The sequence below is a fragment of the Oncorhynchus keta genome, chromosome 27 (genome assembly GCF_023373465.1).
Source record: "Oncorhynchus keta strain PuntledgeMale-10-30-2019 chromosome 27, Oket_V2, whole genome shotgun sequence".
Classification (NCBI taxonomy): domain Eukaryota; kingdom Metazoa; phylum Chordata; class Actinopteri; order Salmoniformes; family Salmonidae; genus Oncorhynchus; species Oncorhynchus keta.
The window spans coordinates 27,942,533-27,960,908 of record NC_068447.1 but is presented as its reverse complement, the minus strand read 5'-3'; the positions used below and the strand labels follow the sequence as shown (position 1 = coordinate 27,960,908).

The window sequence follows — 18,376 nt, the reverse complement described above, 5'->3', positions numbered from 1 at the left end:
TATGGACGGCTAGAGTTAAACAGAACCCCCCGCCTTGGCGGCGCTTCACATTTCAAGAACTTTCCATTAATACAAAAGTGTGTTTATCCAGATACATTATTTATATTAAATCTAGGAATATCATGGAATGAGATCCAGTTTTAATGTAACCTGGTAAACTGCATTTTCTTCCTCACACTAGTTCACTATGATATCACAAGTGCCACTTTGGCTAGCCTGCTTTGAGCGTGATGACATGTAGGCCTATCCGTCCTAATCATGGAGAGATTGCTGCTCGCCAGCATAACCTACTTTTCACCGCAAATATTGTTGGTGTGCGAGCAAGGCGATCGAGCAATGACACCCAACAGGGCTGGCTGCCTGCCTAAACGGCCAGACCCTCGCCTCCTCGCGGCTACTGACTGACTGTTCTCAGCTCGGCTCGGATATCAGGAGAGAGCAAATGCATAGAGCGCGGGGGTTGGCTTTTTTTTTGTCCACAATATTATTGTGGTTGGAGCATGAATATTTCAAAATGTGTGGATCCGCTCCAACCGTGGCAGCGGCGACAGGCAGCCAGACTGAGAGAAACACAGATTGGTTTTCCTAACATATCAATTTTGTGCCACAGCACATCCGACGATACAAGCCAGACACACCTTCCCTCCCTCAGCCATTTCCGAAATGTGGGGATGTCATTTTATAGGTTGTATAATTCACCAGCAGAATGAATTGTGTGATTAAATTGGGAATAAAAGTGATATTTTCATATAAACTACTTTTTATCCACTTTGCAAATACAATGACATATATTTGGTCATATCCATATAAATTCATGTTTAACTAAAATGACAAGTGAAGGGTGATGATTATGTCGAAAGAAAAGCAATGAATAGGGGTAGCTAGGCTACTGTAAATGACTCATTGACGTTTAGGCAGAGCATGACGTAATGAAGAGGCTCAATTCAGCCAGCTCATTTGGTACATAACATAGGCCTGACTGTCTTTATAATGTATTAGGTTACGTGTGACAGAACATAAGCAATAATACACATCATTTGCAGTACTCTCTGTGTTACACTTTCATATGTAATAAAGCCCAAATATTTCTAATTATCACCAAAATGGCATTTGGTTTCATATGCTACATGGCTATTAGGTTCTGATATAGGCTATAAGGTAAATTATTGAGATGGGTTTATTAAAAGATGATTGTAAGATATAGAGTCGCCTTCCAGTTGTGTATATGGCGGCTACGGGTGGCGTAACAGCCCTGCGCGCTGGAATAAACCATTCTCTCCTATTTCTGTGAGTCGAGAGGGAGAGGGAGGCGGAGGAAGAGAGCAGCGAGGGGGAGGGGTGTTGAGAGGAGGAGAGTGTAACGCGAGGATGGTAGTACCACGGGGTCTGCTGAGAGCCATGTTGGATATGAATGAAAGGGAGAGATGCTGCACCCCTGACGCCGACAGCCCGAGTTCTACCGAACACAGCGAGTAAATGACAACTTCCCGGGCCCAAGGAGAGACGGGGGAGCGCGGGGGAAGGTGTCGAGCGGTGCCGCTGGAGCTGGCGACCTAACCGGCGACGGAAGAGAGGAAGAGACGCACTCGAAGATAGAGAGCGAGGGAGAGAGAAAGAGAGAGGGGTGAGAGGGAGAAAGGGGGAGAGGAGAAAGGATCTTACCAGACTAATGGCTGCACTGCTACTGGGTTCCTGCCTGCTCTCGCCACTTCTTCTCCACCTGTTCCTCAGCCCTTTGTTAGCAGTTATCCCGGGGAAGGCAGCAGGGCCCTGCCGCTGGAGCCCGGGACCCTGCCCTGAGACACCTAGCCATCCCGGGGAAGCTGGGGTCTTGGCGAGCAACAGCGGCTCGGTGATTCGCCCCAGGTGGACGTTACAGCGGTTCCCATCGGGACCAGAATGCCCAGTGTGGAGTCTTTTTATATGGCACGGAGACCCTTTTGGACCCTTGCGCACGGAAGAAGGGGGGGCGACAGGGGCGTGGAATGGAGACATGCTTCCCGACCCTGCAGGTATGAGCAGGAGCAGCAGTGAGGAGAGGGGCGTTGTTTCACCTGTTTTCTCTTCCCCTGTTCAAAATGGCAAAATCCGGTTTGTACAAAGGACTAGAGTGTGCGCGCGGTTACCATCCTGTCTCCTGCTCTCCAAACCCGACACCAGGAGAGTCTTTGTGCGCGGCCACCACCGGGGACCTGAGAGCGAGGCGTTCGAGACAGCTAGGGACGTGAGAGCGGCTTCTGAAAGGTGTAGAAGGCCTCTCCACCAGCCACTTTCTCCAACACAGCACATATATATAGCTAAGCAACCAACTGGACAGCTGACATGGGGCCCTCGCTCTCATTTGGGCGATAATGTTTTGAACTCCGGCGAGGTGGCCACCGGGGATTGTTCTCAATTGGGCAGTCACAATGCTATCGATCTCACAAGCAATGGTTGCAATCGTTCGTTTACTATGACCATTGGGAGAACATGCTATCTCACCTCAGCCGCCGTAGGCAGCGCGGCCAGATGTTACCAGTCGCCCGGGATTATTGAAGGGCGGATGGCCCTCACAGGTTGTTACCCAAGTACCCGAGACACGCCTGCAGCAACCCGAGACACGCCTGGTATGCACAGGCCTGGGCATCCCATGGGTGTGGGCCAGAGGATGGACGGAGAGAAGGCACAAGTCATAAATCACGTAAACGCAAGTGATCCGGATGATGATTTTGCCTCTGTTTATCTAGCAGCCAAGCCTAAAGTGCGAGCTGCTCCTCCACAGAAATTATCAGTGGTGGCAGGCCGAGAACAGACCTCTCAATCCCGTGTGGAGAGCAAGGGGTTACCCTGGGGGTCTCTCCCCGTAACGGGGTGTTGTGGTTTGCAGCAGATGGATGTGGGGGGAGGACCTCCAGCCAACGTTATTGGACCTAGGGGGAGCATAGCAGGGAGTAATGTCGACATCCAATTTTCCCCCACCACAAATATTACGCATAGTCTCTGTTTTCTATCTAACGGTAGGCATACCGCTAATGAAAACATAAATTCACTTAGCTCTACAAACTCGTTTTCCTTATTCCATGATGACATACAGGCAGCAGAATTGTCTGTTCGAGCCACTAATCCTCACATTCAGTCTGAGCCAGCTCATAGTGAGTCAGCTCTCGTCACGCCTGTAATGTCTTCCATCACCGCTTTCACTATATCATTCTCGGCACACGCCCGTGCAATTAAGTCTGGTGTTACTCACAGGGATAACGTTACCACAACCCCTTTATCATTCTCCATCGAGCTCAACCTGACTAAACGGGATGATGACTCAGATTCACATTCCCGGCCACGAGCTAGCTCCCACCGCACTACCCGTTCTCAGCACATGAGTTCAGCACCACAGGCACTGTGGACAGCTCCCATGAAAACCTTTACACAGGATTCCCAAAGTAAACACGCAGATTTGGCTCAACACTTTCAGCCAATCTTTTTCGGGAGTGTTCACAACGTCAATAACAATAACAACTTAAGAAATGACAACCAGAACCATGACCACCAGAACCACAACAACAATAGCAACGAGGAGAACAAAGAGGAGAATGTTCTAACGAATGACGAATGTAACGATGCCGATAGTAGACAGGTGTCGGGGGATCTGAGTGGACCGTGCTCACAGACACAGCAGGGGTCGTTCCCGGAAGAGTGCCTTCACGCTGCGTGTGCTGTCGACAGCTTAACCACTGTACAGGGGGGCTCGCGCATGCAATTAAAATCCAGTAAACTGGTGCCATTACAACAAGACGGAGTCAGTCTGCGAGAGAGGCATATGGTTGTCGAGGTTGAAGTGGGGTCTGGGGAAGGAGAATTACAGGTGGGGGAGGGACAGGCCAGAGAGCCGTGGAGGGAGGAAGTGGAGGAGTGGGAGTCAGAAGGAATAACAAAGAGAGCCACAGCCCAAACAGATGAAACTGGAGAGGGAGAGGGAGAGGGAGGAAAGGGTCAGGAGAGGGCCAGGCACACACAGGCACAGAGTGGGTCAGGAGGACAGGAGAACAAAGAGTGGCAGGGGGATGAAAGCACACAGGGAGAGTGGGAAGAAGAGGAGGAAAGGCACAGTTCCAGGGGAGAGAGAAGCCTGGAAAGGCACATAGTGAAAGATAGAGGTGAGGGGGACAGAGAGAAAGAGGTTTTGGTGGTGGGACGCGCTCGCCGTGCTGCCAACAGACACCCTCACTTCTCCCTGTATAACTTCCAGGTGCAGGTACCAGAGAACCAGCCCCCAGGCACCTCAGTCATAGCCATTTCAGCCACAGACCCAGACTCAGGTGACGCAGGCATGCTCAGCTACACCATGGCCCCTCTAATGAACAGCAGATCAACTGACTACTTCCACATTGACCCCGACACAGGCCTCATCACCACCTCCCAGCTGCTGGACAGGGAGCACATGGATCTGCATTACTTCCGGGTCACAGCGTCAGACCGCGGCTCTCCACGCCTCTCTGGCACCACCATGGTGGCCATCACCGTGGCCGACCGCAATGACCACTCGCCCATTTTTGAGCATGTAGAGTACCGGGAGACCATCCGGGAGAACGTGGAAGAGGGTTATCCCATCCTGCAGCTCCGAGCCACTGACCTGGATGCCCCGTCCAACGCCAACATCCGCTACCGCTTCATAGGAGACACCGCAGCCACCGCCCGCGCCGCTTTCGAGATCGATCCCCGCTCAGGGCTGATCACTACACGGGGGGCAGTCGACAGGGAGACCAACGAGCGTTACACCCTCCACGTGGAGGCCAGTGACCAGGGAAAGGAGCCCGGGCCGCGCTCAGCCACCGTTAAGGTCTTCATCACGGTGCTGGATGAGAATGACAACGTGCCTCAGTTCAGCGAGAAGCGCTATGTGGTGGCGGTCAGGGAGGACATCCGGCCCCACTCGGAGATCTTGAGGGTGAGCGCTACGGACCATGATAAGGATAGCAACGCGGCCATCCACTACAACATCATCAGTGGGAACAGCCGGGGCCAGTTCTCCATCGACAGTGTGACGGGGGAGATCCAGGTAGTTGCCCCTCTGGACTTCGAGGCAGAGAGGGAGTACACTCTGAGGGTACGAGCCCAGGACAACGGCCGGCCGCCCCTCTCCAATAACACAGGTATCATCAGCGTGCAGGTGACCGACGTCAACGACAACCCTCCCATCTTCGTATCCACACCGTTCCAGGCGTCAGTGCTGGAAAGCGCCCCCGTGGGCAGCTCCATCCTCCACATCCAGGCCATTGACACTGACTCTGGGGACAATGCCCGTCTGGAGTACAGGCTGACTGGCACTAGCCCTGACATGCCCTTCGCCATCAACTCTGCCACCGGCTGGGTGATGGTCAGCTCGGCTCTGGACCGGGAGTCTGTGGAACACTTCTTCTTTGGGGTGGATGCCAGAGACTATGGCGTCCCACCTCTCTCTGCCACAGCCAGCGTGACCATAACAGTGATGGACGTCAATGACAACAGGCCAGAGTTCCTGCAGAAAGAGTACTTTGTGAGGCTTAATGAGGACGCGGCCGTGGGTACCAGTGTGGTTGTTGTGACCGCGGTCGATCGTGATGTCAACAGTGCGGTGACCTATCAGATCACGGGGGGCAACACGCGTAACCGCTTTGCCATAAGCACAGCCGGAGGGTCGGGGCTGGTCTCTCTAGCACTGCCACTTGACTACAAACAGGAACGGCGCTACGTTCTGACGGTGACTGCCTCAGATCGCACACTACACGACACGTGCCAGGTCCACGTCAACATCACGGACGCCAACACGCACCGGCCTGTATTCCAGAGTGCTCACTACTCAGTGTCTGTGAATGAGGACCGGCCGCCGGGCAGCACAGTCGTGGTCATCAGTGCCACGGATGATGACGTCGGTGAGAACGCTCGCATCACCTACTTCTTGGAGGACAACATCCCCCAGTTCCGCATCGACCCATCCAGCGGAGCCATCACCCTGCAGGCCGAGCTGGACTACGAAGACCAGATGACCTACACTCTAGCCATCACCGCCCGGGACAACGGCATCCCACAGAAGTCTGACACCACCTATGTAGAGGTGAATGTGAACGATGTGAATGACAACGCACCACAGTTCCTCAGCCCCAGGTACCAGGGCACCGTCAGTGAAGACGCGCCACCCTTCACTAGTGTCCTACAGATATCCGCAACGGACCGAGATGCCCACGCCAACGGCCGCGTCCAGTACACCTTCCAGAATGGGGAGGACGGCGATGGGGACTTCACCATCGAGCCCACATCGGGCATTGTACGCACAGTCCGTCGTTTGGACCGCGAGAGCGTTCCCTTCTATGAGCTGACGGCGTACGCAGTGGACCGTGGTGTGCCTCCACAGCGGACGCCCGTCCACATCCAGGTGACAGTTCTCGACGTCAACGACAACGCACCCGTGTTCCCAGCGGATGACTTTGAGGTTCTAGTGAAGGAGAACAGTGCTGTGGGGTCAGTGGTGGCCCAGATTACAGCCACAGACCCAGACGAGGGGGCCAACGCCCAGATCATGTACCAGATCGTAGAAGGCAACATCCCTGAGATCTTCCAGATGGACATCTTCTCTGGGGAGCTCACCTCCCTCATCGACCTGGACTACGAAGCCCGCTCAGAGTATGTGATCGTGGTCCAGGCCACCTCAGCCCCCCTGGTGAGCCGGGCCACGGTGCGCATCCGGCTGGTGGACCAGAATGACAACCGGCCCCAGCTCCAGGACTTCCAGATTATCTTCAACAACTTTGTGTCCAACCGTTCCAACAGTTTCCCCAGTGGGGGGATCGGACGGGTGCCGGCCCACGACCCGGACGTGAGCGACCGCCTCTACTACACTATCGAACGGGGCAACGAGCTGCACCTGCTGCTTCTCAACCACAGCAGCGGGGAGATCCGGCTGAGCCGCAAGCTGGACAACAACAGAGCCTTGGTGGCCCCCATGCTCATCACTGTCACAGGTGAGAGAGAGAGAGAGAGAGAGAGAGAGAGAGAGAGAGAGAGAGAGAGAGAGAGAGAGAGAGAGAGAGAGAGAGAGAGAGAGAGAGAGAGAGAGAGAGAGAGAGAGAGAGAGAGAGAGAGAGAGAGAGAGAGAGAGAGAGAGAGAGAGAGAGAGTGGCTGGATGTGTAGAGGGACGGGGACAGAGAGATTTGTGTGTGAAAGAGTGTGTGGTTTGTGTGTGTGTGTGGGACAGAAAGAGTGTGGGGGAAGAGCTGGTCAGAAAATGTGAATGACTGAGCGGTAAAGGGGCATTTCAAATACTTAGGCTCTTGTTCCATTATTTATGTATTTGTATAGAGATAAATGAAAGAGGCGATATGTGGCATGGTATGATAAACTGCCTGGTAACGATGGTTTATGATTTATTTTACTGTACAACAGTCATGCATTTCTAGTTTGTTAATACATAGGTTTTATATAGGCAGTGTTTTTTGTGTGAGCTGGCCTATTTACAGAGCTTTTATTCCAATATATATACAAGTGTGTGTTTGTTTGTCTATCAGTGTTTGTTTGTTTGTCTGTGTATGTGTGCGTGATTGTATGTGCGTGTGTGTTTGTGCGTCTCTCTTTCTCCCTGTCCCTTTCAATTTTCCCTCTGCAGTAGGAGTCTCTGTTCATCGTTTCCCTCCCTCCATGTAGCCCTCCCTCCGTCTCTCCCACACTCAGCCTTTCTCAGCCTCTCTCAGCCTCTCTCAGCCTCTCTCAGCCTTTCTCAGCCTCTCTCAGCCTCTCTCAGCCTCTCTCAGCCTTTCTCAGCCTCTCTCAGCCTCTCTCAGCCTCTCTCAGCCTCTCTCTGCCCACCCCTCTCCTCCAGGGCTGGAGTGTTATGAGATTATAATGAAATACAGTCAGTCTGAGAGCAAGTCTGTCAGATTCATTGTATATGCTGCTGTCTGTGTCTGCCTGGCTCCCTTCCCCTCTCCTCCCCTCCCTTCACATTCTCTCTCTCTCTCTGGCTCTCACGCTCTCTCTCTCACGCTCTCTCTCTCATGCTCTCTGTCTCTCACGCTCTCTCTCTCATGCTCTCTGTCTCTCGCTCTCTATCTGTCTCTCATGGGCTCTCTGTATCATTCTCTTTTCGCTCTCTCTCTCTGTCTCTCATGGTCTCTCTCTCTCTCTCTCTCTCTCTCTCTCTCTCTCTCTCTCTCTCTCTCTGGGGCTGTGGCTGTCTCTGGTTCTCTCTCGCTTGCTTGGCTTTGACTCGTGCTCTTGTCTAACACTGGAGAGTGGGGATTAAGATGTAATATAGCCAGTCGGTCTAAGATCCCAACAGGACATCAGGACTCATCTGATATCTGTCTCTGTCTATCTGTCTGTCTTCTTCCCCTGGGACACCAACACACACCACTACCACTTCCCTTCTTTTGTGTGTGTGTGTGTGTGTGAATCTGTGTGCTTAGGTGTGTATCTGTGTTTGTGTGTGTCTATACAGTACATATGGGTGTAGACAGAGATATTTAAACATGGAAGGCAAATAATAGAGATTTGATTTGCATTTTCTGTAAAACGTGTGTTGTAAACGTTTACCGTCCAAATATATAAATGTGTTCTTGACTGGTCATGCAAGGGATGGCCAGATAGTCTGGCACAGTTTACAGTGTTCGTAAAGAGATCATTTTCTTCCTGCTCCAGCTGCTAAATAATCCCTCTGTTGGCAGCCCAAGTGGCGCAGAGGTCTAAGGCGTCACTACAGACATGGGTTCGATCCCAGGCTGTGTCACAGCCGGCTGTGACCAGGAGACCCATGGGGCGGCGCACAATTGGCCCAGCGTCATCCGGGTTAGGGTAGGGTTTAGCCCACTGGGTTGTCCTTGTCCCATTGCACTCTGGTGACTCCTTGTGGTGGGCCGGGTGCTTGCAAGCTGACCTGGTCTCCAGTTGTACAGTGTTTCCTCCAACGCATAGGTGCGGCTGGCTTCCGGGTTAAGCAAGCAGTGTGTCAAGAACAGTGCGGCTTGGCAGGGTCGTGTTTCGGAGGACGCACGGCTCTCGACCTTCCCCTCTCCTGAGTTCATATGGGAGTTGCAGCGATGGGACAAGACTGTAACTACCAATTGGATACCACGAAATTGGGGAGAAAAAGTGGTAAAAGTACAAAAAATAAATAATAATAATATAACCCCTCTGTAATTTAACCACAACAGACAGCAGGGTCCCCTTTATTTCCTCTCCTCTCTTAGAATCATCCTTTACTTATTCAACACACACTGATGCATCCTGTAGTGAGTGTGCCCAGGTGTATTTGTGTGTGCAAGCGTAAGGACAGTATAGTCAATGGGAGGGAGTGTGTATGCTACAAATGAGTAATTTCCCATTATATACATACAGTAGTTGTAAACGTGGCGTGGTAGATACGTCTGTACGCCTGGGAAGATAAAACAGATAGATCAGATCACTGAGACTGTTAGCATATGTCTGTAAAATGCACTTTTATGCTGATGCCCAATGTGTGTGTAAAGTGATCGTGTGTGTGTGTATCCATGTATGTGGTTTAATGGGAGATTAGACACTGTGTTGTAAAGATGCAGTATAAGCCTGCAGAGCTCTTTGACTGTGTGGCTTATTCCGTTCTACTTTGCACTGAGAATAATGAGTGTTCAGACCTCAGGGGGAAAAGGGATTTTAAAACAAACAGAGCACGGAAATCATCTGTCAGACCACTGCCTGTAGTGTGTACGTGTGTGTCTGTGTTCAAACGAGCAAGATTGTGAATGAATGCAGGCTATGGATGTGTTTCTTTCTATGGTTGTGTGTGTGTGTTTCCGTGTGTGTGAGTCTGTGCCACATTGTGTGTTCATAATTTAACCCTCCTGGGGACCTACACTTGTTATTTCTAGGTGACTCTGCATGCCCAAAACAATTTCCATCCATTTGAAAAGGCCAACACTTGTTCAGTCTCCCCTGATATGACTGGAGGGAAAAAGGGAGCTGTGTGTACATGAAATGAAAGTTGTTCCCGTCTCGCAGCAGGTTCAGGCTTGGCTGAAGTGACAAGGCAACGCAAGGCTCCATCTCTTTAAAAGAGTTTGGGCATATACTGCATAGCTACTGACGTGGGTAGCAGGCAGCTTGCTATTTACAGCGCTATGTTTAGGAAAGGAAGCATTGCTTATATCTAGGAGGCGGTAAAACTATATTAGCCAAGTGTACCTGGAATAGCCCCTCTCAACCCAGCAGACCTAAAACGCCACTCCTCCGTTTGAAGTGTGGAGTCATGACGCGAAAACATGGATAGGAGCAAAAAGAAGCCCACAAAGTGTTATTTACAAACACTTGTTTTCCCCTCAGTGCTAAAGATGCTAAAATAACCTCCATTTATACTTTGAGGAGGGTTATAAAAGTTTAAAGATGCGCGCGAGGTAGCTGAGCCTCAGAGGGCCAGTAGCTATATGCATTAGGTCTGGGTTTTGTTGTGTAGCTACAATACCTGCTTCAGAGTGAGTTCGCTACTAGCTGCTAGCTGGGTTATATTATTGTGCTGTATGTACAGTATCTGTTCCTAAGTTATTGCTGATTGCTCAGTTATATTGTACTGTATGTAGCCTACCTGCTACCGACGTAGCTAGCTGCTGGGTGGATTAGCCTATATTGTAGCTCATTGTGTGTACCTGTTTCTGAGTTAGCTATCTAGCTGCTGGGTGGATTAGCCTATATTGTAGCTCATTGTGTGTACCTGTTTCTGAGTTAGCTATCTAGCTGCTGGGTGGATTAGCCTATATTGTAGCTCATTGTGTGTACCTGTTTCTGAGTTAGCTATCTAGCTGCTGGGTGGATTAGCCTATATTGTAGCTCATTGTGTGTACCTGTTTCTGAGTTAGCTATCTAGCTGCTAGCCAGAAATAAGCCAGGCAAGGGGTGCAAATCACAAAAGATTACCTCCTTGACTACGATCCATGTCTCATTTCAATAACAAAAGTCATTAGATATTCATTTTTGCAAGTTATTTTGTCTGAGCAGTATTCCCTCATTTGTATTTTGTGTTGACATTTCCTTTTTCTTTTTACAATGAGAGAAATTCTCCACTGTTTTTCCCCATATTATTTCTTGAACATGAAGAATCATATTTTGGTTTGAGCCTTCCTCTGATAATCCTAGTCGACCCCCTGGTTGTTCATTTATTAGCGCCTGGTGTGTGTGTGCGCGTGTGTGGTGTGAGTGTGTGTGAGGTCAGTAGGGAGTCAGCCTCCTCATAATCCTGTAATCAAACCAGCTGCCACCACTCCCCTCCCCCCACAATGTCAACATCCTCATTCTGTCTCCTGTCTCTCAGTAGCTCCACCGACCCTCACTCTCTCCTGTCTCTCTTGTCTCTCAGTAGCTCCACCGACCCTCACTCTCTCCTGTCTCTCTTGTCTCTCAGTAGCTCCACCGACCCTCACTCTCTCCTGCCTCTCCTGTCTCTCAGTAGCTCCACTAACCCTCACTTTCTCCTGTCTCTCAGTAGCTCCACCGACCATCACTCTCTCCTGCCACTCTTGTCTCTCAGTAGCTCCACCAACCCTCACTCTCTCCTGTCTCTCAGTAGCTCCACCGACACTCATTCTCTCCTGTCTCTCAGTAGCTCCACCGACCATCACTGTCTCCTGTCTCTCAGTAGCTCCACCGACCATCACTCTCTCCTGTCTCTCAGTAGCTCCACCGACACTCACTCTCTCCTGTCTCTCAGTAGCTCCACCAACCCCCACTTTCTCCTGTCTCTCAGTAGCTCCACAGACCATCACTCTCTCCTGCCTCTCCTGTCTCTCAGTAGCTCCACTAACCCTCACTTTCTCCTGTCTCTCAGTAGCTCCACCGACCATCACTCTCTCCTGCCTCTCCTGTCTCTCAGTAGCTCCACCGACACTCACTCTCTCCTGTCTCTCAGTAGCTCCACCTACCCTCACTCTCTCCTGTCTCTCAGTAGCTCCACCAACCCTCACTCTCTCCTGCCTCTCAGTAGCTCCACCGACACTCACTCTCTCCTTCTTTCCTATTTGTGTGTGAAGATTATGCACTTGTAAGACGGCTGCTCATGCTACCTAATTATGTATATCTCTACAGATTGACATAGCAACCTCACCCCCCTCTCTCTCCTCCCATCCCCCTCTCCCTCTCTCCCCCTCTCTCTCAGACGGAGTCCACAGTATCTCGGCCCAGTGCGTTCTACGAGTGCTCATCATCACAGAGGACATGTTGAGCAGCAGCGTGACGGTGCGCCTCCAAAACATGTCCCAGGAGCACTTCCTATCCCCACTGCTGGGTCACTTCCTGGAAGGGGTGTCGGCGGTGCTGTCCATCCCTCCGGAGGATGTTTTTGTATTCAACATCCAGCCGGACGGCGAGGCAGGGGGCATCCTGAACGTCAGTTTCACCGCTGCGCTGCCCGGGGGTAACTTTTTACCCTCAGAGGCCCTGGAAGAGCAACTCTACCTCAACCGTCCGCACCTCACCTCCTTGGCAAAGATGGAGGTACGGGAGGCGGAAGAACAGACAGATCAACTCAGAAACACAGATAGCATTAGACATATGTGGTTACGCATCAAGATACATAGATGTACGCATTGAACACACACTTACAAGAGGACGGACACGCACACACACACACACACACACTCGCTCTCTTTCACTCTCACTCTATTCCCAACCCGTCCACTGAATTGAAACTGTGTGTGTGTGTTGTAAAACAGGTGCTCCCGTTCGATGACAACGTGTGTCTGCGGGAGCCGTGTCAGAACTACATGAAGTGCATCTCGGTGCTTCGCTTCAACAGCTCTGCTCCCTTCATCTCCTCTCCCTCCGTCCTGTTCCGGCCCATCCACCCCATCGCCGGGCTGCGCTGCCGCTGCCCCACAGGCTTCACTGGGGACTACTGCGAGACGGAGATCAACCTGTGTTACTCCAACCCCTGCCTCAACGGAGGTGTGTGTGCTCGCAGGGAGGGAGGCTACACCTGTATCTGCAGAGAAGACTACACAGGTAATAGGTGTTTAGTCACTGCGTGTGTTTGTGTGTGTATGTGTGTGTGTGTGTGTGTGTGTGTGTGTGTGTGTGTGTGTGTGTGTGTGTGTGTGTGTGTGTGTGTGTGTGCGTGCGTGCGTGCGTGTATGCTTATGTCTGATTCACTGTGTCTGAAATTTTGTGTGACGTTTTCTGACTGTTTATGAAAAATGTGTGTGTTTGTTCCTGTGAGTGAGTCTCTGGAAACAGAGTAGTGTTATGTTTCCCATCCCTCCTCATTTCCCCTGGGAATAGCTGCAATACTGTCTTATGGTGGAAGTGATGGAGGATAGATGCCATGAATATGTTAGAGGTGTTTCATATTCTCTTTCATTTCAGATCAAAAAAGCTTGGGGTGAACCAGCACTTTTCTTTCAGAAGTGAGAAGGAGCCTTAAGCGCTGTTCAAACTCTTGCAGAGAGAGAAGTTAGAGACTAAAGGAGAGAGGGAAGACTAGAAAGAGGGCGAGAGAGATACGGGAATGAAGAAAGTGATCGCAACGTTGAAAAGAAAATAGAGACTGATGGGAAATAGAGAGGACGGTTTTGAGGATTTTCTGTATTGCCTGTGTTTGTATGAAATGTCACGGTGTTGTTTCAATGGACTGCAGAGAACTAAAACAGGCATTTAATAATGATTCTGCAATAGATGGAATGATTCCCATGGAGATAATAAAAGATATGGAGAAAAGAGAACTACTTAGAGTATTTATAGATAAAGGAGAGAGGGGGAGTATAGAGAGGGAGAGATGGAGCAAAAAGTACATTTTACATTTAGCAGATGTTCTTATCCAGATCGACATAGCAGTGAGTGCATCCATTTTCTTACTGGTCCCCCATGAGAATGGAACCCACAACCCTGATGTTGCAAGTGCCATGCTCTACCAACTGAGAGCCATGCTCTACCAACTGAGCTCCATGCTCTACCAACTGAGCTCCATGCTCTACCAACTGAGCACCATGCGCTACCAACTGAGCTCCATGCTCTACCAACTGAGCTCCATGCTCTACCAACTGAGCGCCATGCTCTACCAACTGAGCACCATGCTCTACCAACTGAGCTCCATGCTCTACCAACTGAGAGCCATGCTCTACCAACTGAGCTCCATGCTCTACCAACTGAGCTCCATGCTCTACCAACTGAGAGCCATGCTCTACCAACTGAGCTCCATGCTCTACCAACTGAGCTCCACGCTCTACCAACTGAGCAACATGCTCTACCAACTGAGCTCCATGCTCTACCAACTGAGCTCCATGCTCTACCAACTGAGCACCATGCTCTACCAACTGAGCTCCATAGCTCTACCAACTGAGCTCCACGCTCTACCAACTGAGCTCCACGCTCTACCAACTGAGCACCATGCTCTACCAACTGAGCTCCATGCTCTACCAACTGAGCTCCATGCTCTACCAACTGAGCGCCATGCTCTACAACTGAGCTCCATGCTCTACCAACTGAGCTCCATGCTCTACCAACTGAGCTCCATGCTCTACCAACTGAGCGCCATGCTCTACCAACTGAGCTCCATGCTCTACCAACTGAGCTCCATGCTCTACCAACTGAGAGCCATGCTCTACCAACTGAGCTCCATGCTCTACCAACTGAGCTCCATGCTCTACCAACTGAGCACCATGCTCTACCAACTGAGCTCCATGCTCTACCAACTGAGCTCCATGCTCTACCAACTGAGCACCATGCGCTACCAACTGAGCTCCATGCTCTACCAACTGAGCTCCATGCTCTACCAACTGAGCGCCATGCTCTACCAACTGAGCTCCATGCTCTACCAACTGAGCTCCATGCTCTACCAACTGAGAGCCATGCTCTACCAACTGAGCTCCATGCTCTACCAACTGAGCTCCATGCTCTACCAACTGAGAGCCATGCTCTACCAACTGAGCTCCATGCTCTACCAACTGAGCTCCACGCTCTACCAACTGAGCACCATGCTCTACCAACTGAGCTCCATGCTCTACCAACTGAGCTCCATGCTCTACCAACTGAGCTCCATGCTCTACCAACTGAGCTCCATGCTCTACCAACTGAGCTCCACGCTCTACCAACTGAGCACCATGCTCTACCAACTGAGCTCCATGCTCTACCAACTGAGCTCCATGCTCTACCAACTGAGAGCCATGCTCTACCAACTGAGCTCCATGCTCTACCAACTGAGCTCCATGCTCTACCAACTGAGCGCCATGCTCTACCAACTGAGCTCCATGCTCTACCAACTGAGCTCCATGCTCTACCAACTGAGCGCCATGCTCTGCTCTACCAACTGAGCTCCATGCTCTACCAACTGAGCTCCATGCTCTACCAACTGAGCACCATGCTCTACCAACTGAGCTCCATGCTCTACCAACTGAGCTCCATGCTCTACCAACTGAGCGCCATGCTATACCAACTGAGCGCCATGCTCTACCAACTGAGCGCCATGCTCTACCAACTGAGCGCCATGCTCTACCAACTGAGCTCCATGCTCTACCAACTGAGCGCCATGCTCTACCAACTGAGCACCATGCTCTACCAACTGAGCTCCATGCTCTACCAACTGAGCTCCATGCTCTACCAACTGCTCTACCAACTGAGCTCCATGCTCTACCAACTGAGCTCCATGCTCTACCAACTGAGCTCCATGCTCTACCAACTGAGCTCCATGCTCTACCAATTGAGCGCCATGCTCTACCAACTGAGCTCCATGCTCTACCAACTGAGCACCATGCTCTACCAACTGAGCTCCATGCTCTACCAACTGAGCACCATGCTCTACCAACTGAGCTCCATGCTCTAGCAACTGAACTCCATGCTCTACCAACTGAGCTCCATGCTCTACCAACTGAGCTCCATGCTCTACCAACTGAGCTCCATGCTCTACCACCTGAGCTCCATGCTCTACCAACTGAGCTCCATGCTCTACCAACTGAGCACCATGCTCTACCAACTGAGCTCCATGCTCTACCAACTGAGCTCCATGCTCTACCAACTGAGCTCCATGCTCTACCAACTGAGCTCCATGCTCTAGCAACTGAGCTCCATGCTCTACCAACTGAGCACCATGCTGTACCAACTGAGCTCCATGCTCTACCAACTGAGCTCCATGCTCTACCAACTGAGCACCATGCTCTACCAACTGAGCTCCATGCTCTACCAACTGAGCTCCATGCTCTACCAACTGAGCTCCATGCTCTACCAACTGAGCTCCATGCTCTACCAACTGAGCTCCATGCTCTACCAACTGAGCTCCATGCTCTACCAACTGAGCTCCATGCTCTACCAACTGAGCTCCATGCTCTACCAACCGAGCTCCATGCTCTACCAACCGAGCGCCATGCTCTACCAACTGAGCTCCATGCTCTACCAACTGAGCACCATGCTCTACCAACTGAGCTCCATGCTCTACCAACTGAGCACCATGCTCTACCAACTGAGCTCCATGCTCTAGCAACTGAACTCCATGCTCTACCAACTGAGCTCCATGCTCTACCAACTGAGCTCCATGCTCTACCAACTGAGCTCCATGCTCTACCAACTGAGCTCCATGCTCTACCAACTGAGCTCCATGCTCTACCAACTGAGCTCCATGCTCTACCAACTGAGCTCCATGCTCTACCAACTGAGCTCCATGCTCTACCAACTGAGCACCATGCTCTACCAACTGAGCTCCATGCTCTACCAACTGAGCTCCATGCTCTACCAACTGAGCTCCATGCTCTACCAACTGAGCTCCAGGCTCTAGCAACTGAGCTCCATGCTCTAGCAACTGAGCTCCATGCTCTACCAACTGAGCACCATGCTCTACCAACTGAGCTCCATGCTCTACCAACTGAGCTCCATGCTCTACCAACTGAGCACCATGCTCTACCAACTGAGCTCCATGCTCTACCAACTGAGCTCCATGCTCTACCAACTGAGCTCCATGCTCTACCAACTGAGCTCCATGCTCTACCAACTGAGCTCCATGCTCTACCAACTGAGCTCCATGCTCTACCAACTGAGCTCCATGCTCTACCAACTGAGCTCCATGCTCTACCAACTGAGCTCCATGCTCTACCAACTGAGCGCCATGCTCTACCAACTGAGCTCCATGCTCTACCAACTGAGCTCCATGCTCTACCAACTGAGCACCATGGGAAAAGGGGGACTAAAGGGACTGGGAGGGCCTAAGCTAGGAAGAAGAAAGGGAAGCATCAGAGGCAGAGAGAGGAGAACTAGGCAGAGAAAAAGAGAGAGGGACTAATGTACAGAGAGAAAGGGAGGTAAGGAGGTAGAGAGAGAAAAAGAGAGAGAAGGATATAGAGAGAGAACAGGGAAGGAAGGCGGTAAAGATGGAGAGAGAGGGAAGGAGGTAGAAAAAGAGAGCGAAAGAGTCAGAGGAGGTAGAGAAGGAAGGAGGTAGAGAGATGGCCTCTGGGGATGTACCATGTGTGGGAGGGAAGGAGGGGTAGGTTGAGGAGCCGTAGGGGAATGGATGGCTTTGATGAATAAAACATCCCATGAATGAAGGGGTGTGAATGCATTAGCTCGAGATACAGAGAGAATGAGGAAGGGAGGAGAAAATAAGAAGCAGGGGAAATAAGAAGCAAAGAAGGGATGACGGGCAATCGGAAGATAGTTTTAACAATGTGCAGGCATAGGGATGGAGAGAATGAGGGAGGAAGAGAGGAAAAGGGGAAGTCAGGATGGACAGGGAGTGTGGAGAAGAAAAGAGAGAGAGGGGGAAGAGAGGAAAAGGGGAAGTCAGGATGGACAGGGAGTGTGGAGAAGAAAAGAGAGAGAGGGGGAAGAGAGGAAAAGGGGAAGTCAGGATGGACAGGGAGTGTGGAGAAGAAAAGAGAGAGAGGGGGAAGAGAGGAAAAGGGGAAGTCAGGATGGACAGGGAGTGTGGAGAAGAAAAGAGAGAGAGGGGGAAGAGAGGAAAAGGGGAAGTCAGGATGGACAGGGAGTGTGGAGAAGAAAAGAGAGAGAGGGGGAAGAGAGGAAAAGGGGAAGTCAGGATGGACAGGGAGTGTGGAGAAGAAAAGAGAGAGAGGGGGAAGAGAGGAAAAGGGGAAGTCAGGATGGACAGGGAGTGTGGAGAAGAAAAGAGAGAGAGGGGGAAGAGAGGAAAAGGGGAAGTCAGGATGGACAGGGAGTGTGGAGAAGAAAAGAGAGAGAGGGGGAAGAGAGGAAAAGGGGAAGTCAGGATGGACAGGGAGTGTGGAGAAGAAAAGAGAGAGGGATGGACAGGGAGTGTGGAAAGAGAGGAAAAGGGGAAGTCAGGATGGACAGGGAGTGTGGAGAAGAAAAGAGAGAGAGGGGGAAGAGAGGAAAAGGGGAAGTCAGGATGGACAGGGAGTGTGGAGAAGAAAAGAGAGAGAGGGGGAAGAGAGGAAAAGGGGGGAAGTC

General features: G+C 51.2%; 1 protein-coding gene across 1 annotated transcript in view; it reads left to right on the top strand.

Annotated features, from left to right (window-relative positions):
- The first annotated feature begins 1,353 nt into the window (after positions 1-1,353).
- LOC118371810 (cadherin EGF LAG seven-pass G-type receptor 3-like) overlaps positions 1,354-18,376 on the top strand; it is a 59,841-nt gene continuing 42,818 nt past the window's right edge. Inside the window, exons 1-3 of the mRNA XM_052482078.1 lie at positions 1,354-6,974; positions 12,126-12,463; positions 12,682-12,970. Of these exons, the coding sequence (XP_052338038.1) occupies positions 1,670-6,974; positions 12,126-12,463; positions 12,682-12,970 (5,932 nt within the window). The 5' untranslated portion in view covers positions 1,354-1,669. The remainder of the gene's footprint in view (positions 6,975-12,125; positions 12,464-12,681; positions 12,971-18,376) is intronic.